The sequence below is a fragment of the Carcharodon carcharias genome, chromosome 35, assembly GCF_017639515.1.
Source record: "Carcharodon carcharias isolate sCarCar2 chromosome 35, sCarCar2.pri, whole genome shotgun sequence".
In the NCBI taxonomy this organism is placed as follows: domain Eukaryota; kingdom Metazoa; phylum Chordata; class Chondrichthyes; order Lamniformes; family Lamnidae; genus Carcharodon; species Carcharodon carcharias.
In genome coordinates, this window is record NC_054501.1 from 2,887,649 (window position 1) to 2,913,969 (window position 26,321).

Sequence of the window (26,321 nt, forward strand, 5' to 3'; positions counted from 1 at the left end):
GGTTTGGGGGTCAGTGTCAGACTCTACCCGGTGTGAGGGTCACTCTCAGACTCTCCCCGGTGTGGGGGTCAGTGTCAGACTCTCCCCGGTGTGGGGGTCACTCTCAGACTCTCCCTGGTGTGGGGGTCAGTGTCAGACTCTCCCGGTGTGGAGGTCACTGACAGACTCTCCCCGGTGTGGAGGTCACTGACAGACTCTCCCCGGTGTGGGGGTCAGTGTCAGACTCTCCCCGGTGTGGGGGTCAGTGTCAGACTCTCCCCGGTGTGGGGGTCACTGACAGACTCTCCCTGGTGTGGGGGTCACTCTCAGACACTCCCCAGTGTGGGGGTCAGTGACAGACTGTCCCCGGTGTGGGGGTCAGTGTCAGACTCTCCCCGGTTTGGGGGTCAGTGTCAGACTCTACCCGGTGTGAGGGTCACTCTCAGACTCTCCCCAGTGTGGGGGTCACTCTCAGATACTCCCCAGTGTGGGGGTCACTCTCAGACACTCCCCAGTGTGGGGGTCAGTGACAGACTCTGCCCGGTGTGGGGGTCAGTATCAGACTCTCCCCGGTGTGGGGGTCAGTGTCAGACTCTCCCTGGTGTGGGGGTCAGTGTCAGACTCTCCCCGGTGTGGGGGTCACTCTCAGATACTCCCCAGTGTGGGGGTCACTCTCAGACACTCCCCAGTGTGGGGGTCAGTGACAGACTCTCCCCGGTGTGGGGTTCACTCTCAGACTCTCCCCGGTGTGGGGGTCAGTGACAGACTCTCCCCGGTGTGGGGGTCACTCTCAGACTCTCACCGGTGTGGGGGTCAGTGTCAGACTCTCACCGGTGTGGGGGTCAGTGTCAGACTCTCCCCAGTGTGGGGGTCACTCTCAGACTCTCCCCGGTGTGGGGGTCAATGACAGACTCTGCCCAGTGTGGGGGTCAATATCAGACTCTCCCCGGTGTGGGGGTCACTCTCAGACTCTCCCCGGTGTGGGGGTCAGTGTCAGACTCTCCCCGGTGTGGGGGTCACTCTCAGACTCTCCCCGGTGTGGAGGTCACTCTCAGACTCTCCCCGGTGTGGGGGTCACTGACAGACTCTCCCCGGTGTGGGGGTCAGTGTCAGACTCTCCCCAGTGTGGGGGTCAGTGTCAGACTCTCCCCGGTGTGGGGGTCACTCTCAGACTCTCCCTGGTGTGGTGGTCAGTGTCAGACTCTCCCCGGTGTGGGGGTCAGTGTCAGACTCTCCCCGGTGTGGGGGTCACTCTCAGACTCTCCCTGGTGTGGGAGTCAGTGACAGACTCTCCCCGGTGTGGGGGTCACTCTCAGACTCTCCCCGGTGTGGGGGTCAGTGACAGACTCTCCCCGGTGTGGGGGTCAGTGTCATACTCTCCCCGGTGTGGGGGTCAGTGTCATACTCTCCCCGGTGTGGGGGTCAGTGTCAGACTCTCCCCGGTGTGGGGGTCAGTGTCAGACTCTCCCTGGTGTGGGGGTCACTCTCAGACACTCCCCAGTGTGGGGGTCAGTGACAGACTGTCCCCGGTGTGGGGGTCAGTGTCAGACTCTCCCCGGTTTGGGGGTCAGTGTCAGACTCTACCCGGTGTGAGGGTCACTCTCAGACTCTCCCCAGTGTGGGGGTCACTCTCAGATACTCCCCAGTGTGGGGGTCACTCTCAGACACTCCCCAGTGTGGGGGTCAGTGACAGACTCTGCCCGGTGTGGGGGTCAGTATCAGACTCTCCCCGGTGTGGGGGTCAGTGTCAGACTCTCCCTGGTGTGGGGGTCAGTGTCAGACTCTCCCCGGTGTGGGGGTCACTCTCAGATACTCCCCAGTGTGGGGGTCACTCTCAGACACTCCCCAGTGTGGGGGTCAGTGACAGACTCTCCCCGGTGTGGGGTTCACTCTCAGACTCTCCCCGGTGTGGGGGTCAGTGACAGACTCTCCCCGGTGTGGGGGTCACTCTCAGACTCTCACCGGTGTGGGGGTCAGTGTCAGACTCTCACCGGTGTGGGGGTCATTGTCAGACTCTCCCCGGTGTGGGGGTCACTCTCAGACTCTCCCCGGTGTGGGGGTCAGTGACAGACTCTGCCCAGTGTGGGCGTCAATATCAGACTCTCCCCGGTGTGGGGGTCACTCTCAGACTCTCCCCGGTGTGGGGGTCAGTGTCAGAATCTCCCCGGTGTGGGGGTCACTCTCAGACTCTCCCCGGTGTGGAGGTCACTCTCAGACTCTCCCCGGTGTGGGGGTCACTGACAGACTCTCCCCGGTGTGGGGGTCAGTGTCAGACTCTCCCCAGTGTGGGGGTCAGTGTCAGACTCTCCCCGGTGTGGGGGTCACTCTCAGACTCTCCCTGGTGTGGGGGTCAGTGTCAGACTCTCCCCGGTGTGGGGGTCAGTGTCAGACTCTCCCCGGTGTGGGGGTCACTCTCAGACTCTCCCTGGTGTGGGAGTCAGTGACAGACTCTCCCCGGTGTGGGGGTCACTCTCAGACTCTCCCCGGTGTGGGGGTCAGTGACAGACTCTCCCCGGTGTGGGGGTCAGTGTCATACTCTCCCCGGTGTGGGGGTCAGTGTCAGACTCTCCCCGGTGTGGGGGTCAGTGTCAGACTCTCCCCGGTGTGGGGGTCACTCTCAGACTCTCCCTGGTGTGGGGGTCACTCTCAGACTCTCCCTGGTGTGGGGGTCAGTGTCACACTCTCCCCGGTGTGGGGGTCAGTGTCAGACTCTCCCCGGTGTGGGTGTCAGTGTCAGACTCTCCCCGGTGTGGGTGTCAGTGTCAGACTCTCCCCGGTGTGGGGGTCAGTGTCAGAATCTCCCGGGTGTGGGGGTCAGTGTCAGACTCTCCCTGGTGTGGGGGTCAGTGTCAGTCTCTCCCCGGTGTGGGGGTAACTCTCAGATACTCCCCAGTGTGGGGGTCACTCTCAGACACTCCCCAGTGTGGGGGTCAGTGACAGACTCTCCCCGGTGTGGGGTTCACTCTCAGACTCTCCCCGGTGTGGGGGTCAGTGACAGACTCTCCCCGGTGTGGGGGTCACTCTCAGACTCTCCCCAGTGTGGGGGTCAGTGTCAGTCTCTCACCGGTGTGGGGGTCAGTGTCAGACTCTCACCGGTGTGGGGGTCAGTGTCAGACTCTCCCCGGTGTGGGGGTCACTCTCAGACTCTCCCCGGTGTGGGGGTCAGTGACAGACTCTGCCAAGTGTGGGGGTCAATATCAGACTCTCCCCGGTGTGGGGGTCACTCTCAGACTCTCCCCGGTGTGGGGGTCAGTGTCAGACTCTCCCCGGTGTGGGGGTCACTCTCAGACTCTCCCCGGTGTGGAGGTCACTCTCAGACTCTCCCCGGTGTGGGGGTCACTGACAGACTCTCCCCGGTGTGGGGGTCAGTGTCAGACTCTCCCCAGTGTGGGGGTCAGTGTCAGACTCTCCCCGGTGTGGGGGTCACTCTCAGACTCTCCCTGGTGTGGGGGTCAGTGTCAGACTCTCCCCGGTGTGGGGGTCAGTGTCAGACTCTCCCCGGTGTGGGGGTCACTCTCATACTCTCCCTGGTGTGGGAGTCAGTGACAGACTCTCCCCGGTGTGGGGGTCACTCTCAGACTCTCCCCGGTGTGGGGGTCACTCTCAGACTCTCCCCGGTGTGGGGGTCAGTGTCATACTCTCCCCGGTGTGGGGGTCAGTGTCATACTCTCCCCGGTGTGGGGGTCAGTGTCATACTCTCCCCGGTGTGGGGGTCAGTGTCAGACTCTCCCCGGTGTGGGGGTCAGTGTCAGACTCTCCCCGGTGTGGGGGTCACTCTCAGACTCTCCCCGGTGTGGGGGTCAGTGTCAGACTCTCCCCGGTGTGGGGGTCAGTGTCAGACTCTCCCCGGTGTGGGGGTCAGTGTCAGACTCTCCCCGGTGTGGGGGTCAGTGTCAGACTCTCCCCGGTGTGGGGGTCACTCTCAGACTCTCCCTGGTGTGGGAGTCAGTGACAGACTCTCCCCGGTGTGGGGGTCACTCTCAGACTCTCCCCGGTGTGGGGGTCAGTGACAGACTCTCCCCGGTGTGGGGGTCAGTGTCATACTCTCCCCGGTGTGGGGGTCAGTGTCATACTCTCCCCGGTGTGGGGGTCAGTGTCAGACTCTCCCCGGTGTGGGGGTCAGTGTCAGACTCTCCCCGGTGTGGGGGTCAGTGTCAGACTCTCCCCGGTGTGGGGGTCACTTTCAGACTCTCCCTGGTGTGGGGGTCAGTGTCACACTCTCCCCGGTGTGGGGGTCAGTGTCAGACTCTCCCCGGTGTGGGTGTCAGTGTCAGACTCTCCCCGGTGTGGGTGTCAGTGTCAGACTCTCCCCGGTGTGGGGGTCAGTGTCAGAATCTCCCGGGTGTGGGGGTCACTCTCAGACTCTCCCCGGTGTGGGGGTCAGTGTCAGACTCTCCCCGGTGTGGGGGTCACTCTCAGATACTCCCCAGTGTGGGGGTCACTCTCAGACACTCCCCAGTGTGGGGGTCAGTGACAGACTCTCCCCGGTGTGGGGTTCACTCTCAGACTCTCCCCGGTGTGGGGGTCAGTGACAGACTCTCCCCGGTGTGGGGGTCACTCTCAGACTCTCACCGGTGTGGGGGTCAGTGTCAGACTCTCACCGGTGTGGGGGTCAGTGTCAGACTCTCCCCAGTGTGGGGGTCACTCTCAGACTCTCCCCGGTGTGGGGGTCAATGACAGACTCTGCCCAGTGTGGGGGTCAATATCAGACTCTCCCCGGTGTGGGGGTCACTCTCAGACTCTCCCCGGTGTGGGGGTCAGTGTCAGACTCTCCCCGGTGTGGGGGTCACTCTCAGACTCTCCCCGGTGTGGAGGTCACTCTCAGACTCTCCCCGGTGTGGGGGTCACTGACAGACTCTCCCCGGTGTGGGGGTCAGTGTCAGACTCTCCCCAGTGTGGGGGTCAGTGTCAGACTCTCCCCGGTGTGGGGGTCACTCTCAGACTCTCCCTGGTGTGGTGGTCAGTGTCAGACTCTCCCCGGTGTGGGGGTCAGTGTCAGACTCTCCCCGGTGTGGGGGTCACTCTCAGACTCTCCCTGGTGTGGGAGTCAGTGACAGACTCTCCCCGGTGTGGGGGTCACTCTCAGACTCTCCCCGGTGTGGGGGTCAGTGACAGACTCTCCCCGGTGTGGGGGTCAGTGTCATACTCTCCCCGGTGTGGGGGTCAGTGTCATACTCTCCCCGGTGTGGGGGTCAGTGTCAGACTCTCCCCGGTGTGGGGGTCAGTGTCAGACTCTCCCTGGTGTGGGGGTCACTCTCAGACACTCCCCAGTGTGGGGGTCAGTGACAGACTGTCCCCGTTGTGGGGGTCAGTGTCAGACTCTCCCCGGTTTGGGGGTCAGTGTCAGACTCTACCCGGTGTGAGGGTCACTCTCAGACTCTCCCCAGTGTGGGGGTCACTCTCAGATACTCCCCAGTGTGGGGGTCACTCTCAGACACTCCCCAGTGTGGGGGTCAGTGACAGACTCTGCCCGGTGTGGGGGTCAGTATCAGACTCTCCCCGGTGTGGGGGTCAGTGTCAGACTCTCCCTGGTGTGGGGGTCAGTGTCAGACTCTCCCCGGTGTGGGGGTCACTCTCAGATACTCCCCAGTGTGGGGGTCACTCTCAGACACTCCCCAGTGTGGGGGTCAGTGACAGACTCTCCCCGGTGTGGGGTTCACTCTCAGACTCTCCCCGGTGTGGGGGTCAGTGACAGACTCTCCCCGGTGTGGGGGTCACTCTCAGACTCTCACCGGTGTGGGGGTCAGTGTCAGACTCTCACCGGTGTGGGGGTCATTGTCAGACTCTCCCCGGTGTGGGGGTCACTCTCAGACTCTCCCCGGTGTGGGGGTCAGTGACAGACTCTGCCCAGTGTGGGCGTCAATATCAGACTCTCCCCGGTGTGGGGGTCACTCTCAGACTCTCCCCGGTGTGGGGGTCAGTGTCAGAATCTCCCCGGTGTGGGGGTCACTCTCAGACTCTCCCCGGTGTGGAGGTCACTCTCAGACTCTCCCCGGTGTGGGGGTCACTGACAGACTCTCCCCGGTGTGGGGGTCAGTGTCAGACTCTCCCCAGTGTGGGGGTCAGTGTCAGACTCTCCCCGGTGTGGGGGTCACTCTCAGACTCTCCCTGGTGTGGGGGTCAGTGTCAGACTCTCCCCGGTGTGGGGGTCAGTGTCAGACTCTCCCCGGTGTGGGGGTCACTCTCAGACTCTCCCTGGTGTGGGAGTCAGTGACAGACTCTCCCCGGTGTGGGGGTCACTCTCAGACTCTCCCCGGTGTGGGGGTCAGTGACAGACTCTCCCCGGTGTGGGGGTCAGTGTCATACTCTCCCCGGTGTGGGGGTCAGTGTCAGACTCTCCCCGGTGTGGGGGTCAGTGTCAGACTCTCCCCGGTGTGGGGGTCACTCTCAGACTCTCCCTGGTGTGGGGGTCACTCTCAGACTCTCCCTGGTGTGGGGGTCAGTGTCACACTCTCCCCGGTGTGGGGGTCAGTGTCAGACTCTCCCCGGTGTGGGTGTCAGTGTCAGACTCTCCCCGGTGTGGGTGTCAGTGTCAGACTCTCCCCGGTGTGGGGGTCAGTGTCAGAATCTCCCGGGTGTGGGGGTCAGTGTCAGACTCTCCCTGGTGTGGGGGTCAGTGTCAGTCTCTCCCCGGTGTGGGGGTAACTCTCAGATACTCCCCAGTGTGGGGGTCACTCTCAGACACTCCCCAGTGTGGGGGTCAGTGACAGACTCTCCCCGGTGTGGGGTTCACTCTCAGACTCTCCCCGGTGTGGGGGTCAGTGACAGACTCTCCCCGGTGTGGGGGTCACTCTCAGACTCTCCCCAGTGTGGGGGTCAGTGTCAGTCTCTCACCGGTGTGGGGGTCAGTGTCAGACTCTCACCGGTGTGGGGGTCAGTGTCAGACTCTCCCCGGTGTGGGGGTCACTCTCAGACTCTCCCCGGTGTGGGGGTCAGTGACAGACTCTGCCAAGTGTGGGGGTCAATATCAGACTCTCCCCGGTGTGGGGGTCACTCTCAGACTCTCCCCGGTGTGGGGGTCAGTGTCAGACTCTCCCCGGTGTGGGGGTCACTCTCAGACTCTCCCCGGTGTGGAGGTCACTCTCAGACTCTCCCCGGTGTGGGGGTCACTGACAGACTCTCCCCGGTGTGGGGGTCAGTGTCAGACTCTCCCCAGTGTGGGGGTCAGTGTCAGACTCTCCCCGGTGTGGGGGTCACTCTCAGACTCTCCCTGGTGTGGGGGTCAGTGTCAGACTCTCCCCGGTGTGGGGGTCAGTGTCAGAATCTCCCCGGTGTGGGGGTCACTCTCAGACTCTCCCTGGTGTGGGAGTCAGTGACAGACTCTCCCCGGTGTGGGGGTCACTCTCAGACTCTCCCCGGTGTGGGGGTCACTCTCAGACTCTCCCCGGTGTGGGGGTCAGTGTCATACTCTCCCCGGTGTGGGGGTCAGTGTCATACTCTCCCCGGTGTGGGGGTCAGTGTCATACTCTCCCCGGTGTGGGGGTCAGTGTCAGACTCTCCCCGGTGTGGGGGTCAGTGTCAGACTCTCCCCGGTGTGGGGGTCACTCTCAGACTCTCCCCGGTGTGGGGGTCAGTGTCAGACTCTCCCCGGTGTGGGTGTCAGTGTCAGACTCTCCCCGGTGTGGGGGTCAGTGTCAGACTCTCCCCGGTGTGGGGGTCAGTGTCAGACTCTCCCCGGTGTGGGGGTCACTCTCAGACTCTCCCTGGTGTGGGAGTCAGTGACAGACTCTCCCCGGTGTGGGGGTCACTCTCAGACTCTCCCCGGTGTGGGGGTCAGTGACAGACTCTCCCCGGTGTGGGGGTCAGTGTCATACTCTCCCCGGTGTGGGGGTCAGTGTCATACTCTCCCCGGTGTGGGGGTCAGTGTCAGACTCTCCCCGGTGTGGGGGTCAGTGTCAGACTCTCCCCGGTGTGGGGGTCAGTGTCAGACTCTCCCCGGTGTGGGGGTCACTTTCAGACTCTCCCTGGTGTGGGGGTCAGTGTCACACTCTCCCCGGTGTGGGGGTCAGTGTCAGACTCTCCCCGGTGTGGGTGTCAGTGTCAGACTCTCCCCGGTGTGGGTGTCAGTGTCAGACTCTCCCCGGTGTGGGGGTCAGTGTCAGAATCTCCCGGGTGTGGGGGTCACTCTCAGACTCTCCCCGGTGTGGGGGTCAGTGTCAGACTCTCCCCGGTGTGGGGGTCACTCTCAGACTCTCCCTGGTGTGGGGGTCAGTGTCAGACTCTCCCGGTGTGGAGGTCACTGACAGACTCTCCCCGGTGTGGGGGTCACTGACAGACTCTCCCCGGTGTGGGGGTCAGTGTCAGACTCTCCCCGGTGTGGGGGTCAGTGTCAGACTCTCCCCGGTGTGGGGGTCACTGACAGACTCTCCCTGGTGTGGGGGTCATTCTCAGACACTCCCCAGTGTGGGGGTCAGTGACAGACTGTCCCCGGTGTGGGGGTCAGTGTCAGACTCTCCCCGGTTTGGGGGTCAGTGTCAGACTCTACCCGGTGTGAGGGTCACTCTCAGACTCTCCCCGGTGTGGGGGTCAGTGTCAGACTCTCCCCGGTGTGGGGGTCACTCTCAGACTCTCCCTGGTGTGGGGGTCAGTGTCATACTCTCCCGGTGTGGAGGTCACTGACAGACTCTCCCCGGTGTGGGGGTCACTGACAGACTCTCCCCGGTGTGGGGGTCAGTGTCAGACTCTCCCCGGTGTGGGGGTCAGTGTCAGACTCTCCCCGGTGTGGGGGTCACTGACAGACTCTCCCTGGTGTGGGGGTCACTCTCAGACACTCCCCAGTGTGGGGGTCAGTGACAGACTGTCCCCGGTGTGGGGGTCAGTGTCAGACTCTCCCCGGTTTGGGGGTCAGTGTCAGACTCTACCCGGTGTGAGGGTCACTCTCAGACTCTCCCCAGTGTGGGGGTCACTCTCAGATACTCCCCAGTGTGGGGGTCACTCTCAGACACTCCCCAGTGTGGGGGTCAGTGACAGACTCTGCCCGGTGTGGGGGTCAGTATCAGACTCTCCCCGGTGTGGGGGTCAGTGTCAGACTCTCCCTGGTGTGGGGGTCAGTGTCAGACTCTCCCCGGTGTGGGGGTCACTCTCAGATACTCCCCAGTGTGGGGGTCACTCTCAGACACTCCCCAGTGTGGGGGTCAGTGACAGACTCTCCCCGGTGTGGGGTTCACTCTCAGACTCTCCCCGGTGTGGGGGTCAGTGACAGACTCTCCCCGGTGTGGGGGTCACTCTCAGACTCTCACCGGTGTGGGGGTCAGTGTCAGACTCTCACCGGTGTGGGGGTCAGTGTCAGACTCTCCCCGGTGTGGGGGTCACTCTCAGACTCTCCCCGGTGTGGGGGTCAGTGACAGACTCTGCCCAGTGTGGGGGTCAATATCAGACTCTCCCCGGTGTGGGGGTCACTCTCAGACTCTCCCCGGTGTGGGGGTCAGTGTCAGACTCTCCCCGGTGTGGGGGTCACTCTCAGACTCTCCCCGGTGTGGAGGTCACTCTCAGACTCTCCCCGGTGTGGGGGTCACTGACAGACTCTCCCCGGTGTGGGGGTCAGTGTCAGACTCTCCCCAGTGTGGGGGTCAGTGTCAGACTCTCCCCGGTGTGGGGGTCACTCTCAGACTCTCCCTGGTGTGGTGGTCAGTGTCAGACTCTCCCCGGTGTGGGGGTCAGTGTCAGACTCTCCCCGGTGTGGGGGTCACTCTCAGACTCTCCCTGGTGTGGGAGTCAGTGACAGACTCTCCCCGGTGTGGGGGTCACTCTCAGACTCTCCCCGGTGTGGGGGTCAGTGACAGACTCTCCCCGGTGTGGGGGTCAGTGTCATACTCTCCCCGGTGTGGGGGTCAGTGTCATACTCTCCCCGGTGTGGGGGTCAGTGTCAGACTCTCCCCGGTGTGGGGGTCAGTGTCAGACTCTCCCTGGTGTGGGGGTCACTCTCAGACACTCCCCAGTGTGGGGGTCAGTGACAGACTGTCCCCGGTGTGGGGGTCAGTGTCAGACTCTCCCCGGTTTGGGGGTCAGTGTCAGACTCTACCCGGTGTGAGGGTCACTCTCAGACTCTCCCCAGTGTGGGGGTCACTCTCAGATACTCCCCAGTGTGGGGGTCACTCTCAGACACTCCCCAGTGTGGGGGTCAGTGACAGACTCTGCCCGGTGTGGGGGTCAGTATCAGACTCTCCCCGGTGTGGGGGTCAGTGTCAGACTCTCCCTGGTGTGGGGGTCAGTGTCAGACTCTCCCCGGTGTGGGGGTCACTCTCAGATACTCCCCAGTGTGGGGGTCACTCTCAGACACTCCCCAGTGTGGGGGTCAGTGACAGACTCTCCCCGGTGTGGGGTTCACTCTCAGACTCTCCCCGGTGTGGGGGTCAGTGACAGACTCTCCCCGGTGTGGGGGTCACTCTCAGACTCTCACCGGTGTGGGGGTCAGTGTCAGACTCTCACCGGTGTGGGGGTCAGTGTCAGACTCTCCCCGGTGTGGGGGTCACTCTCAGACTCTCCCCGGTGTGGGGGTCAGTGACAGACTCTGCCCAGTGTGGGGGTCAATATCAGACTCTCCCCGGTGTGGGGGTCACTCTCAGACTCTCCCCGGTGTGGGGGTCAGTGTCAGACTCTCCCCGGTGTGGGGGTCACTGTCAGACTCTCCCCGGTGTGGGGGTCACTCTCAGACTCTCCCCGGTGTGGGGGTCACTGACAGACTCTCCCCGGTGTGGGGGTCAGTGTCAGACTCTCCCCAGTGTGGGGGTCAGTGTCAGACTCTCCCCGGTGTGGGGGTCACTCTCAGACTCTCCCTGGTGTGGGGGTCAGTGTCAGACTCTCCCCGGTGTGGGGGTCAGTGTCAGACTCTCCCCGGTGTGGGGGTCACTCTCAGACTCTCCCTGGTGTGGGAGTCAGTGACAGACTCTCCCCGGTGTGGGGGTCACTCTCAGACTCTCCCCGGTGTGGGGGTCATTGACAGACTCTCCCCGGTGTGGGGGTCAGTGTCATACTCTCCCCGGTGTGGGGGTCAGTGTCAGACTCTCCCCGGTGTGGGGGTCAGTGTCAGACTCTCCCCGGTGTGGGGGTCACTCTCAGACTCTCCCTGGTGTGGGGGTCACTCTCAGACTCTCCCTGGTGTGGGGGTCAGTGTCACACTCTCCCCGGTGTGGGGGTCAGTGTCAGACTCTCCCCGGTGTGGGTGTCAGTGTCAGACTCTCCCCGGTGTGGGTGTCAGTGTCAGACTCTCCCCGGTGTGGGGGTCAGTGTCAGAATCTCCCGGGTGTGGGGGTCAGTGTCAGACTCTCCCTGGTGTGGGGGTCAGTGTCAGACTCTCCCCGGTGTGGGGGTAACTCTCAGATACTCCCCAGTGTGGGGGTCACTCTCAGACACTCCCCAGTGTGGGGGTCAGTGACAGACTCTCCCCGGTGTGGGGTTCACTCTCAGACTCTCCCCGGTGTGGGGGTCAGTGACAGACTCTCTCCGGTGTGGGGGTCACTCTCAGACTCTCCCCAGTGTGGGGGTCAGTGTCAGTCTCTCACCGGTGTGGGGGTCAGTGTCAGACTCTCACCGGTGTGGGGGTCAGTGTCAGACTCTCCCCGGTGTGGGGGTCACTCTCAGACTCTCCCCGGTGTGGGGGTCAGTGACAGACTCTGCCAAGTGTGGGGGTCAATATCAGACTCTCCCCGGTGTGGGGGTCACTCTCAGACTCTCCCCGGTGTGGGGGTCAGTGTCAGACTCTCCCCGGTGTGGGGGTCACTCTCAGACTCTCCCCGGTGTGGAGGTCACTCTCAGACTCTCCCCGGTGTGGGGGTCACTGACAGACTCTCCCCGGTGTGGGGGTCAGTGTCAGACTCTCCCCAGTGTGGGGGTCAGTGTCAGACTCTCCCCGGTGTGGGGGTCACTCTCAGACTCTCCCTGGTGTGGGGGTCAGTGTCAGACTCTCCCCGGTGTGGGGGTCAGTGTCAGACTCTCCCCGGTGTGGGGGTCACTCTCAGACTCTCCCTGGTGTGGGAGTCAGTGACAGACTCTCCCCGGTGTGGGGGTCACTCTCAGACTCTCCCCGGTGTGGGGGTCACTCTCAGACTCTCCCCGGTGTGGGGGTCAGTGTCATACTCTCCCCGGTGTGGGGGTCAGTGTCATACTCTCCCCGGTGTGGGGGTCAGTGTCATATTCTCCCCGGTGTGGGGGTCAGTGTCAGACTCTCCCCGGTGTGGGGGTCAGTGTCAGACTCTCCCCGGTGTGGGGGTCACTCTCAGACTCTCCCCGGTGTGGGGGTCAGTGTCAGACTCTCCCCGGTGTGGGTGTCAGTGTCAGACTCTCCCCGGTGTGGGTGTCAGTGTCAGACTCTCCCCGGTGTGGGTGTCAGTGTCAGACTCTCCCCGGTGTGGGTGTCAGTGTCAGACTCTCCCCGGTGTGGGTGTCAGTGTCAGACTCTCCCCGGTGTGGGTGTCAGTGTCAGACTCTCCCTGGTGTGGGGGTCAGTGTCAGACTCTCCCCGGTGTGGGGGTCAGTGTCAGAATCTCCCGGGTGTGGGGGTCTCTCTCAGACTCTCCCCGGTGTGGGGGTCAGTGTCAGACTCTCCCCGGTGTGGGGGTCACTCTCAGACTCTCCCTGGTGTGGGGGTCAGTGTCAGACTCTCCCGGTGTGGAGGTCACTGACAGACTCTCCCTGGTGTGGGGGTCACTGACAGACTCTCCCCGGTGTGGGGGTCAGTGTCAGACTCTCCCCGGTGTGGGGGTCAGTGTCAGACTCTCCCCGGTGTGGGGGTCACTGACAGACTCTCCCTGGTGTGGGGGTCACTCTCAGACACTCCCCAGTGTGGGGGTCAGTGACAGACTGTCCCCGGTGTGGGGGTCAGTGTCAGACTCTCCCCGGTTTGGGGGTCAGTGTCAGACTCTACCCGGTGTGAGGGTCACTCTCAGACTCTCCCCGGTGTGGGGGTCAGTGTCAGACTCTCCCCGGTGTGGGGGTCACTCTCAGACTCTCCCTGGTGTGGGGGTCAGTGTCAGACTCTCCCGGTGTGGAGGTCACTGACAGACTCTCCCTGGTGTGGGGGTCACTGACAGACTCTCCCCGGTGTGGGGGTCAGTGTCAGACTCTCCCCGGTGTGGGGGTCAGTGTCAGACTCTCCCCGGTGTGGGGGTCACTGACAGACTCTCCCTGGTGTGGGGGTCAGTGTCAGACTCTCCCCGGTGTGGGGGTCACTCTCAGACTCTCCCCAGTGTGGGGGTCACTCTCAGATACTCCCCAGTGTGGGGGTCACTCTCAGACACTCCCCAGTGTGGGGGTCAGTGACAGACTCTGCCCGGTGTGGGGGTCAGTATCAGACTCTCCCCGGTGTGGGGGTCAGTGTCAGACTCTCCCTGGTGTGGGGGTCAGTGTCAGACTCTCCCCGGTGTGGGGGTCACTCTCAGATACTCCCCAGTGTGGGGGTCACTCTCAGACACTCCCCAGTGTGGGGGTCAGTGACAGACTCTCCCCGGTGTGGGGTTCACTCTCAGACTCTCCCCGGTGTGGGGGTCAGTGACAGACTCTCCCCGGTGTGTGGGTCACTCTCAGACTCTCCCCAGTGTGGGGGTCAGTGTCAGTCTCTCACCGGTGTGGGGGTCAGTTTCAGACTCTCACCGGTGTGGGGGTCAGTGTCAGACTCTCCCCGGTGTGGGGGTCACTCTCAGACTCTCCCCGGTGTGGGGGTCAGTGACAGACTCTGCCCAGTGTGGGGGTCAATATCAGACTCTCCCCGGTGTGGGGGTCACTCTCAGACTCTCCCCGGTGTGGGGGTCAGTGTCAGACTCTCCCCGGTGTGGGGGTCACTCTCAGACTCTCCCCGGTGTGGAGGTCACTCTCAGACTCTCCCCGGTGTGGGGGTCACTGACAGACTCTCCCCGGTGTGGGGGTCAGTGTCAGACTCTCCCCAGTGTGGGGTTCAGTGTCAGACTCTCCCCGGTGTGGGGGTCACTATCAGACTCTCCCTGGTGTGGGGGTCAGTGTCAGACTCTCCCCGGTGTGGGGGTCAGTGTCAGACTCTCCCCGGTGTGGGGGTCACTCTCAGACTCTCCCTGGTGTGGGAGTCAGTGACAGACTCTCCCCGGTGTGGGGGTCACTCTCAGACTCTCCCCGGTGTGGGGGTCAGTGACAGACTCTCCCCGGTGTGGGGGTCAGTGTCATACTCTCCCCGGTGTGGGGGTCAGTGTCATACTCTCCCCGGTGTGGGGGTCAGTGTCAGACTCTCCCCGGTGTGGGGGTCACTCTCAGACTCTCCCTGGTGTGGGGGTCACTCTCAGACTCTCCCTGGTGTGGGGGTCAGTGTCACACTCTCCCCGGTGTGGGGGTCAGTGTCAGACTCTCCCCGGTGTGGGTGTCAGTGTCAGACTCTCCCCGGTGTGGGTGTCAGTGTCAGACTCTCCCCGGTGTGGGGGTCAGTGTCAGAATCTCCCGGGTGTGGGGGTCACTCTCAGACTCTCCCCGGTGTTGGGGTCAGTGTCAGACTCTCCCCGGTGTGGGGGTCACTCTCAGACTCTCCCTGGTGTGGGGGTCAGTGTCAGACTCTCCCGGAGTGGAGGTCACTGACAGACTCTCCCTGGTGTGGGGGTCACTGACAGACTCTCCCCGGTGTGGGGGTCAGTGTCAGACTCTCCCCGGTGTGGGGGTCAGTGTCAGACTCTCCCCGGTGTGGGGGTCACTGACAGACTCTCCCTGGTGTGGGGGTCACTCTCAGACACTCCCCAGTGTGGGGGTCAGTGACAGACTGTCCCCGGTGTGGGGGTCAGTGTCAAACTCTCCCCGGTTTGGGGGTCAGTGTCAGACTCTACCCGGTGTGAGGGTCACTCTCAGACTCTCCCCAGTGTGGGGGTCACTCTCAGATACTCCCCAGTGTGGGGGTCACTCTCAGACACTCCCCAGTGTGGGGGTCAGTGACACACTCTGCCCGGTGTGGGGGTCAGTATCAGACTCTCCCCGGTGTGGGGGTCAGTGTCAGACTCTCCCTGGTGTGGGGGTCAGTGTCAGACTCTCCCCGGTGTGGGGGTCACTCTCAGATACTCCCCAGTGTGGGGGTCACTCTCAGACACTCCCCAGTGTGGGTGTCAGTGACCGACTCTCCCCGGTGTGGGGGTCAGTGTCAGACTCTCCCCGGTGTGGGGGTCACTCTCAGACTCTCCCCGGTGTGGGGGTCAGTGACAGACTCTCCCCGGTGTGGGGGTCACTCTCAGACTCTCCCCAGTGTGGGGGTCAGTGTCAGACTCTCCCCGGTGTGGGGGTCAGTGTCAGACTCTCACCGGTGTGGGGGTCAGTGTCAGACTCTCCCCGGTGTGGGGGTCACTCTCAGACTCTCCCCGGTGTGGGGGTCATTGACAGACTCTCCCCGGTGTGGGGGTCAGTGTCAGACTCTCCCCGGTGTGGGGGTCAGTGACAGACTCTCCCCAGTGTGGGGGTCAATGTCAGACTCTCCCCGGTGTGGGGGTCAGTGTCAGACTCTCCCCGGTGTGGGGGTCACTCTCAGACTCTCCCCGGTGTGGGGGTCAGTGACAGACTCTGCCCAGTGTGGGGGTCAGTATCAGACTCTCCCCGGTGTGGGGGTCACTCTCAGACTCTCCCTGGTGTGGGGGTCACTCTCAGACTCTCCCTGGTGTGGGGGTCAGTGTCACACTCTCCCCGGTGTGGGGGTCAGTGTCAGACTCTCCCCGGTGTGGGTGTCAGTGTCAGACTCTCCCCGGTGTGGGTGTCAGTGTCAGACTCTCCCCGGTGTGGGGGTCAGTGTCAGAATCTCCCGGGTGTGGGGGTCACTCTCAGACTCTCCCCGGTGTTGGGGTCAGTGTCAGACTCTCCCCGGTGTGGGGGTCACTCTCAGACTCTCCCTGGTGTGGGGGTCAGTGTCAGACTCTCCCGGAGTGGAGGTCACTGACAGACTCTCCCTGGTGTGGGGGTCACTGACAGACTCTCCCCGGTGTGGGGGTCAGTGTCAGACTCTCCCCGGTGTGGGGGTCAGTGTCAGACTCTCCCCGGTGTGGGGGTCACTGACAGACTCTCCCTGGTGTGGGGGTCACTCTCAGACACTCCCCAGTGTGGGGGTCAGTGACAGACTGTCCCCGGTGTGGGGGTCAGTGTCAAACTCTCCCCGGTTTGGGGGTCAGTGTCAGACTCTACCCGGTGTGAGGGTCACTCTCAGACTCTCCCCAGTGTGGGGGTCACTCTCAGATACTCCCCAGTGTGGGGGTCACTCTCAGACACTCCCCAGTGTGGGGGTCAGTGACACACTCTGCCCGGTGTGGGGGTCAGTATCAGACTCTCCCCGGTGTGGGGGTCAGTGTCAGACTCTCCCTGGTGTGGGGGTCAGTGTCAGACTCTCCCCGGTGTGGGGGTCACTCTCAGATACTCCCCAGTGTGGGGGTCACTCTCAGACACTCCCCAGTGTGGGTGTCAGTGACCGACTCTCCCCGGTGTGGGGGTCAGTGTCAGACTCTCCCCGGTGTGGGGGTCACTCTCAGACTCTCCCCGGTGTGGGGGTCAGTGACAGACTCTCCCCGGTGTGGGGGTCACTCTCAGACTCTCCCCAGTGTGGGGGTCAGTGTCAGACTCTCCCCGGTGTGGGGGTCAGTGTCAGACTCTCACCGGTGTGGGGGTCAGTGTCAGACTCTCCCCGGTGTGGGGGTCACTCTCAGACTCTCCCCGGTGTGGGGGTCATTGACAGACTCTCCCCGGTGTGGGGGTCAGTGTCAGACTCTCCCCGGTGTGGGGGTCAGTGACAGACTCTCCCCAGTGTGGGGCTCAATGTCAGACTCTCCCCGGTGTGGGGGTCAGTGTCAGACTCTCCCCGGTGTGGGGGTCACTCTCAGACTCTCCCCGGTGTGGGGGTCAGTGACAGACTCTGCCCAGTGTGGGGGTCAGTATCAGACTCTCCCCGGTGTGGGGGTCAGTGTCAGACTCTCCCCGGTGTGGGGGTCAGTGTCAGACTCTCCCCGGTGTGCGGGTCACTCTCAGACTCTCCCCAGTGTGGAGGTCACTCTCAGACTCTCCCCGGTGTGGGGGTCACTGACAGACTCTGCCCGGTGTGGGGGTCAGTTTCAGACTCTCCCCAGTGTGGGGGTCAGTGTCAGACTCTCCCCGGTGTGGGGGTCAGTGTCAGACTCTCCCTTGTGTGGGGGTCAGTGTCAGACTCTCCCCGGTGTGGGGGTCAGTGTCAGACTCGCCCCGGTGTGGGGGTCACTCTCAGACTCTCCCTGGTGTGGGAGTCAGTGACAGACTCTCCCCGGTGTGGGGGTCACTCTCAGTTTCTCCCCGGTGTGGGGGTCAGTGACAGACTCTCCCCGGTGTGGGGGTCACTGACAGACTCTCCCCGGTGTGGGGGTCAGTGTCATACTCTCCCCGGTGTGGGGGTCACTCTCAGACTCTCCCTGGTGTGGGGGTCAGTGTCACACTCTCCCCGGTGTGGGTGTCAGTGTCAGACTCTCCCCGGTGTGGGGGTCAGTGTCAGAATCTCCCCGGTGTGGGGGTCACTCTCAGACTCTCCCCGGTGTGGGGGTCACTCTCAGACTCTCCCTGGTGTGGGGGTCAGTGTCAGACTCTCCCCGGTGTGGAGGTCACTGACAGACTCTCCCTGGTGTGGGGGTCACTGACAGACTCTCCCCGGTGTGGGGGTCAGTGACAGACTCTCCCCGGTGTGGGGGTCAGTGTCAGACTCTCCCCGGTGTGGGGGTCAGTGTCAGACTCTCCCCGGTGTGGGGGTCACTGACAGACTCTCCCTGGTGTGGGGGTCACTCTCAGACACTCCCCGGTGTGGGGGTCAGTGTCAGACTCTCCCCGGTGTGGGGGTCAGTGTCAGACTCTCCCCGGTGTGGGGGTCACTCTCAGATACTCCCCAGTGTGGGGGTCACTCTCAGATGCTCCCCAGTGTGGGGGTCACTCTCAGACACTCCCCAGTGTGGGGGTCAGTGTCAGACTCTACCCGGTGTGAGGGTCACTCTCAGACTCTCCCCAGTGTGGGGGTCACTCTCAGATACTCCCCAGTGTGGGGGTCACTCTCAGACACTCCCCAGTGTGGGGGTCAGTGACACACTCTGCCCGGTGTGGGGGTCAGTATCAGACTCTCCCCGGTGTGGGGGTCAGTGTCAGACTCTCCCCGGTGTGGGGGTCACTCTCAGATACTCCCCAGTGTGGGGGTCACTCTCAGACACTCCCCAGTGTGGGGGTCAGTGACAGACTCTCCCCGGTGTGGGGTTCACTCTCAGACTCTCCCCGGTGTGGGGGTCAGTGACAGACTCTCCCCGGTGTGGGGGTCACTCTCAGACTCTCCCCAGTGTGGGGGTCAGTGTCAGTCTCTCACCGGTGTGGGGGTCAGTGTCAGACTCTCACCGGTGTGGGGGTCAGTGTCAGACTCTCCCCGGTGTGGGGGTCACTCTCAGACTCTCCCCGGTGTGGGGGTCAGTGACAGACTCTGCCCAGTGTGGGGGTCAATATCAGACTCTCCCCGGTGTGGGGGTCACTCTCAGACTCTCCCCGGTGTGGAGGTCACTCTCAGACTCTCCCCGGTGTGGGGGTCACTGACAGACTCTCCCCGGTGTGGGGGTCAGTGTCAGACTCTCCCCAGTGTGGGGTTCAGTGTCAGACTCTCCCCGGTGTGGGGGTCACTATCAGACTCTCCCTGGTGTGGGGGTCAGTGTCAGACTCTCCCCGGTGTGGGGGTCAGTGTCAGACTCTCCCCGGTGTGGGGGTCACTCTCAGACTCTCCCTGGTGTGGGAGTCAGTGACAGACTCTCCCCGGTGTGGGGGTCAGTGTCAGACTCTCCCTGGTGTGGGAGTCAGTGACAGACTCTCCCCGGTGTGGGGGTCAGTGTCAGACTCTCCCTGGTGTGGGAGTCAGTGACAGACTCTCCCCGGTGTGGGGGTCACTCTCAGACTCTCCCCGGTGTGGGGGTCAGTGACAGACTCTCCCCGGTGTGGGGGTCAGTGTCATACTCTCCCCGGTGTGGGGGTCAGTGTCATACTCTCCCCGGTGTGGGGGTCAGTGTCAGACTCTCCCCGGTGTGGGGGTCACTCTCAGACTCTCCCCGGTGTGGGGGTCACTCTCAGACTCTCCCTGGTGTGGGGGTCACTCTCAGACTCTCCCTGGTGTGGGGGTCAGTGTCACACTCTCCCCGGTGTGGGGGTCAGTGTCAGACTCTCCCCGGTGTGGGTGTCAGTGTCAGACTCTCCCCGGTGTGGGTGTCAGTGTCAGACTCTCCCCGGTGTGGGGGTCAGTGTCAGAATCTCCCGGGTGTGGGGGTCACTCTCAGACTCTCCCCGGTGAGGGGGTCAGTGTCAGACTCTCCCCGGTGTGGGGGTCACTCTCAGACTCTCCCTGGTGTGGGGGTCAGTGTCAGACTCTCCCGGTGTGGAGGTCACTGACAGACTCTCCCTGGTGTGGGGGTCACTGACAGACTCTCCCCGGTGTGGGGGTCAGTGTCAGACTCTCCCCGGTGTGGGGGTCAGTGTCAGACTCTCCCCGGTGTGGGGGTCACTGACAGACTCTCCCTGGTGTGGGGGTCACTCTCAGACACTCCCCAGTGTGGGGGTCAGTGACAGACTGTCCCCGGTGTGGGGGTCAGTGTCAAACTCTCCCCGGTTTGGGGGTCAGTGTCAGACTCTACCCGGTGTGAGGGTCACTCTCAGACTCTCCCCAGTGTGGGGGTCACTCTCAGATACTCCCCAGTGTGGGGGTCACTCTCAGACACTCCCCAGTGTGGGGGTCAGTGACACACTCTGCCCGGTGTGGGGGTCAGTATCAGACTCTCCCCGGTGTGGGGGTCAGTGTCAGACTCTCCCTGGTGTGGGGGTCAGTGTCAGACTCTCCCCGGTGTGGGGGTCACTCTCAGATACTCCCCAGTGTGGGGGTCACTCTCAGACACTCCCCAGTGTGGGGGTCAGTGACAGACTCTCCCCGGTGTGGGGGTCAGTGTCAGACTCTCCCCGGTGTGGGGGTCACTCTCAGACTCTCCCCGGTGTGGGGGTCAGTGACAGACTCTCCCCGGTGTGGGGGTCACTCTCAGACTCTCCCCAGTGTGGGGGTCAGTGTCAGACTCTCCCCGGTGTGGGGGTCAGTGTCAGACTCTCACCGGTGTGGGGGTCAGTGTCAGACTCTCCCCGGTGTGGGGGTCACTCTCAGACTCTCCCCGGTGTGGGGGTCACTGACAGACTCTCCCCGGTGTGGGGGTCAGTGTCAGACTCTCCCCGGTGTGGGGGTCAGTGACAGACTCTCCCCAGTGTGGGGGTCATTGTCAGACTCTCCCCGGTGTGGGGGTCAGTGTCAGACTCTCCCCGGTGTGGGGGTCACTCTCAGACTCTCCCCGGTGTGGGGGTCAGTGACAGACTCTGCCCAGTGTGGGGGTCAGTATCAGACTCTCCCCGGTGTGGGGGTCAGTGTCAGACTCTCCCCGGTGTGGGGGTCAGTGTCAGACTCTCCCCGGTGTGCGGGTCACTCTCAGACTCTCCCCGGTGTGGAGGTCACTCTCAGACTCTCCCCGGTGTGGGGGTCACTCCCAGACTCTCCCCGGTGTGGGGGTCACTCTCAGACTCTCCCCGGTGTGGGGGTCAGTGTCAGACTCTCCCCGGTGTGGGGGTCAGTGTCAGACTCTCCCCGGTGTGGGGGTCACTCTCAGACTCTCCCCAGTGTGGGGGTCAGTGTCAGACTCTCCCCGGTGTGGGGGTCACTGACAGACTCTCCCCGGTGTGGGGGTCACTCTCAGGCCCTGGTACAAGGAGCTCCCTCAGAGCAAACAGAAAAATGTTGTCTTGGTGCATTTAGCTGTTGGATCCTTGGTCTGATCTGGTATAAAAGCCCCATTGTTCCCCCACTCTCTGTCTCTCTCTCTCTGTCTTTTTCTCTCTCTCTGTCTCTCTCTCTGTCTCTCTCTGTCTCTCTCTCTGTCTCTCTCTCTCTCTCTCTGTCTCTCTCCCACTCTCTGTCTCTCTATCTCTCTCCCATTCTCTGTCTCTCTCTCTCTCTCCTATTCTCTGTCTCTCTCTCTCTCCAACTCTGTCTCTCTCTCTCTGTCTCTCTCCCACTCTCTGTCTCTCTCTCTCTGCTATTCTCTGGCCCTCTCCTTCTCTCTCTCCCCCTCTCTGTCCATCTCCCTCTCTCTCTTCCCCGCTCTCTATTTTTCACCCTCTCTCACTCCATCTATCTCAATCCATCTGCCCCAACTCTCTCCCTCTCTATCTTTCTCTCTTCCTCTCCCTTTCTCTCTGTCTCTCTGCCTCACTCAATGTTTCTCTCTTCTCCCTTTTCCCTCCCTTTTTCTCTCTCTCTGCCCCTCTCTCTCACTCTGTCTGTCTCTCTCTCTCCCACTCTCCCTCCCTCCCTCTCACTCTCCATCTCCCTCTCTCTGTTTCTCTCTCTCTAACTCTCTCTCTCACTCTCTCTCTTCACAGGCCTTACCTTATGTCGCTCTTTTGATTGCCATGATTTTCTTTATCTATGCAGTCATTGGGATGCAGGTAAGTTCTGTGTCATCCAATGTGTTTTCAATAGTCTGCCATGAACTAGGCCTCAGACCTGGTCTAGCAACTAAAGACCAAACCCATCAGCACGCCTGACTTTACTGTTGGAGGGTCAGTGCTGAGGGAGCGCCGCACTGTCAGAGGGTCAGTGCTGAGGGAGCGCCGCACTGTCAGAGGGTCAGTGCTGAGGGAGCGCCGCACTGTCGGAGGGTCAGTGCTGAGGGAGTGCCGCACTGTCAGAGGGTCAGTGCTGAGGGAGCGCCGCACTGTCGGAGGGTCAGTGCTGAGGGAGTGCCGCACTGTCGGAGGGCCAGTGCTGAGGGAGAGCAGCACTGTTGGAGGGTCAGCGCCGAGGGAGTGCCGCACTGTCGGAGGATCAGTGCTGAGGGAGCACCGCACTGTGGGAGGGTCAGTACTGAGGGAGTGCAGCACTGTCGGAGGGTCAGTGCTGAGGGAGTGCCGCACTGTCGGAGGATCAGTGCTGAGGGAGCGCTGCACTGTCGGAAGGTCAGTGCCGAGGGAGGGCAGCACTGTCGGAGGGTCAGTGCCGAGGGAGTGCAGCACTGTCGGAGGGTCAGTGCTGAGGGAGCGCCGCACTGTCGGAGGGTCAGTGCTGAGGGAGCGCCGCACTGTCGGAGGGTCAGTGCTGAGGGTTCACCGCACTGTGGGAGGGTCAGTGCTGAGGGAGCGCTGCACTGTCGGAGGGTCAGTGCTGAGGGAGCGCCGCACCGTCAGAGGGTCAGTGCTGAGGGAGTGCCGCACTGTGGGAGGGTCAGAGCTGAGGGAGCCCCGCACTGTGGGAGGGTCAGTGCCGAGGGAGTGCAGCACTGTCGGAGGGTCAGTGCTGAGGGAGCGCCACACTGTGGGAGGGTCAGTGCTGAGGGAGCGGCGCACTGTGGGAGGGTCAGTGCTGAGGGAGTGCCGCACTGTCGGAGGGTCAGTGCTGAGGGAGAGCAGCACTGTTGGAGGGTCAGCGCCGAGGGAGTGCCGCACTGTCGGAGGATCAGTGCTGAGGGAGTGCCGCACTGTCGGAGGATCAGTGCTGAGGGAGCGCTGCACTGTCGGAAGGTCAGTGCCGAGGGAGGGCAGCACTATCGGAGGGTCAGTGCCGAGGGAGTGCAGCGCTGTCGGAGGGTCAGTGCTGAGGGTTCACCGCACTGTGGGAGGGTCAGTGCTGAGGGAGCGCCGCACTGTCGGAGGGTCAGTATAGAAGGAGAGCCGCACTGTCGGAGGGTCAGTGCTGAGGGAGCACCGCACTGTCGGAGGGTCAGTGCTGAGGGAGCGCCGCACTGTCGGAGGGTCAGTACTGAGGGAGCGCCGCACTGTCGGAGGATCAGTGCTGATGGAGCGCCGCACTGTCGGAGGGTCAGTGCTGAGGGAGAGCCGCACTGTCGGAGGGTCAGCGCTGAGGGAGCGCTGCACTGTCGGAAGGTCAGTGCCGAGGGAGGGCAGCACTGTCGGAGGGTCAGTGCCGAGGGAGTGCAGCGCTGTCGGAGGGTCAGTGCTGAGGGAGTGCCGCACTGTCGGAGGGTCAGTGCTGAGGGAGAGCAGCACTGTTGGAGGGTCAGCGCCGAGGGAGTGCCGCACTGTCGGAGCATCAGTGCTGAGGGAGCACCGCACTGTGGGAGGGTCAGTACTGAGGGAGTGCAGCATTGTCGGAGGGTCAGTGCTGAGGGAGTGCCGCACTGTCGGAGGATCAGTGCTGAGGGAGCGCTGCACTGTCGGAAGGTCAGTGCCGAGGGAGGGCAGCACTGTCGGAGGGTCAGTGCTGAGGGAGCGCCGCACTGTCGGAGGGTCAGCGCTGAGGGAGCGCCGCACTGTCGGAGGGTCAGTGCTGAGGGTTCACCGCACTGTGGGAGGGTCAGTGCTGAGGGAGCGCCGCACTGTCGGAGGGTCAGTGCTGAGGGAGCGCCGCACTGTCAGAGGGTCAGTGCTGAGGGAGTGCCGCACTGTGGGAGGGTCAGAGCTGAGGGTGCGCCGCACTGTGGGAGGGTCAGTGCTGAGGGAGCCCCGCACTGTCGGAGGGTCAGTGCCGAGGGAGTGCAGCACTGTCGGAGGGTCAGTGCTGAGGGAGCGCCGCACTGTGGGAGGGTCAGTGCCGAGGGAGCGCCGCACTGTCGGAGGGTCAGTGCTGAGGGAGTGCCGCACTGTCGGAGGGTCAGTATTGAAGGAGAGCCGCACTGTCGGAGGATCAGTGCTGAGGGAGCGCCGCACTGTCGGAGGGTCAGTGCTGAGTGAGCGCCGCACTGTCGGAGGGTCAGCGCTGAGGGAGCGCCGCACTGTCGGAGGGTCACTGCTGAGGGAGCGCCGCACTGTCGGAGGGTCACTGCTGAGGGAGTGCAGCACTGTCAGAGGGTCAGTGCCGAGGGAGTGCAGCACTGTCGGAGGGTCAGTACTGAGGGAGCGCCACACTGTCGGAGGGTCAGTGCTGAGGGAGCGCCGCACTGTCGGAGGGTCAGTGCCGAGGGAGCGCCGCACTGTCGGAGGGTCAGTGCTGAGGGAGCGCCGCACTGTCGGAGGGTCAGTGCTGAGGGAGCGCCGCACTGTCGGAGGGTCAGTGCTGAGGGAGCGCCGCACTGTCGGAGGGTCAGTGCTGAGGGAGCGCCGCACTGTCGGAGGGTCAGTGCTGAGGGAGCGCCGCACTGTCGGAGGGTCAGTGCTGAGGGAGCGCCGCACTGTCGGAGGGTCAGTACTGAGGGAGCGCCGCACTGTCGGAGGGTCAGTGCTGAGGGAGAGCCGCACTGTCGGAGGGTCAGCGCTGATGGAGTGCCGCACTGTCGGAGGGTCAGTGCTGAGGGAGCGCCGCACTGTCGGAGGGTCAGTGCTGAGGGAGCGCCGCACTGTCGGAGGGTCAGTGCTGAGGGAGAGCAGCACTGTTGGAGGGTCAGCACTGAGGGAGTGCCGCACTGTCGGAGGATCAGTGCTGAGGGAGCACCGCACTGTGGGAGGGTCAGTACTGAGGGAGTGCAGCACTGTCGGAGGGTCAGTGCTGAGGGAGCGCCGCACTGTCGGAGGGTCAGTATTGAAGGAGAGCCGCACTGTCGGAGGATCAGTGCTGAGGGAGCGCCGCACTTTTGGAGGATCAGTGCTGAGGGAACGCCGCACTGTTGGAGGGTCAGTGCCGAGGGAGTGCCGCACTGTCGGAGGGTCAGTGCCGAGGGAGTGCCGCACTGTCGGAGGGTCAGTGCTGAGGGAGAGCCGCACTGTGGGAGGGTCAGCGCCGAGGGAGTGCTGCACTGTCGGAGGATCAGTGCTGAGGGAGCGCTGCACTGTCGGAAGGTCAGTGCCGAGGGAGGGCAGCACTGTCGGAGGGTCAGTGCCGAGGGAGTGCAGCACTGTCGGAGGGTCAGTGCTGAGGGAGCGCCGCACTGTTGGAGGGTCAGTGCTGAGGGAGCGCCGCACTGTCGGAGGGTCAGTGCTGAGGGTTCACCGCACTGTGGGAGGGTCAGTGCTGAGGGAGCGCTGCACTGTCGGAGGGTCAGTGCTGAGGGAGTGCCGCACTGTCGGAGGGTCAGTGCTGCGGGAGTGCCGCACTGTGGGAGGGTCAGTGTGAGGGAGCGCCGCACCGTCGGAAGGTCAGTGCTGAGGGAGCGCCGCACTGTCGGAGGGTCAGTGCTGAGGGAGCGCCGCACTGTCGGAGGGTCAGTGCTGAGGGAGCGCTGCACTGTCGGAGGGTCAGTGCTGAGGGAGCGCCGCACTGTCGGAGGGTCAGTGCTGAGGGAGCGCCGCACTGTGGGAGGGTCAGCGCTGAGTGAGCGCCGCACTGTGGGAGGGTCAGTGCTGAGGGAGTGCCGCACTGTCGGAGGGTCAGTGCTGAGGGAGCGCCGCACTGTGGGAGCGTCAGCGCTGAGGGAGTGCCGCACTGTCGGTAGGTCAGTGCTGAGGGAGTGCCGCACTGTCGGAGGGTCAGTGCTGAGGGAGTGCCGCACTGTCGGAGGGTCAGCGCTGAGGGAGCGCCGCACTGTCGGAGGGTCAGTGCTGAGGGAGTGCCGCACTGTCGGAGGGTCAGTGCTGAGGGAGCACCGCACTGTCGGAGGGTCAGTGCTGAGGGAGTGCCGCACTGTCAGAGGGTCAGCGCTGAGGGAGCGCCGCACTGTCTGACCAGGGTGGTCAATAAAAAGTGTCGGGCCTGGTTCCCAGTGCTGCACACGTCCTCAGTTACAGTTTGCTAACTCCGACTCTTGCCTTGCTCGTAGACATTCGGGAAAATTGCGATGCAAGAGAACACGGAGATCAACATGAACAACAACTTCCAAACGTTCCCGCAGGCTGTGCTTCTCCTCTTCAGGTACTGAGGCCCGTTGCCTTGGGGGGGGGGGGGAAGCCGGCGAGGTTGGCGAGAGCTGCGGGGGATGGGGAGCGGGCAGAGTCGCAAGAGTCTCTGGGATGTGGAGAAGTGGAGAAGCTGGGAGATGTTGATCCTGGCTCTAGCGCCGCCCAGTGGCGATAGGCTGGAATTACAGCGTGACACGTTTACATAGACTTTTCCCATTCTGAAGTCAGAGACGGCTCCAGCTTCTGCCTTCTCTCTCTCTCTCCCCCTCCCCTGAGTGGCCTCAACCTGTAGCCTGTGCCCCGCCTCTCAGTAGAACCACCCGACAGCGCCTCTGGTTGGTGGGAGGCTGCGATGACAGCGTGACGTGTTTACATGGGTATGTTCCACTGCGGAGTCTAACCCTTCTGGTGTTTGGCCCTGGCAGGTGTGCAACAGGAGAGGCGTGGCAAGAAATCATGTTGGCCAGCCTTCCGGGGAAACGCTGCGATCCGGAGTCCGATTATGGCCCCGGAGAGGAGTACACTTGCGGGAGTAACTTTGCAATCGTCTACTTTATCAGCTTCTTCATGCTGTGTGCATTCCTGGTAAGAGATACACTCGCGAATAGATCTCTCAGCCGCTGCGTATTTTC

The 26,321-nt window shown here is 63.1% G+C and overlaps 1 protein-coding gene across 1 annotated transcript in view; it reads left to right on the forward strand.

The window, feature by feature from the left end:
* The window catches only part of LOC121272758 (voltage-dependent L-type calcium channel subunit alpha-1D-like), a 150,335-nt gene that overhangs the window by 88,965 nt on the left and 35,049 nt on the right, over positions 1-26,321 (forward strand). Inside the window, 3 exon segments of the mRNA XM_041179539.1 lie at positions 21,346-21,411; positions 25,611-25,702; positions 26,115-26,274. Of these exon segments, the coding sequence (XP_041035473.1) occupies positions 21,346-21,411; positions 25,611-25,702; positions 26,115-26,274 (318 nt within the window).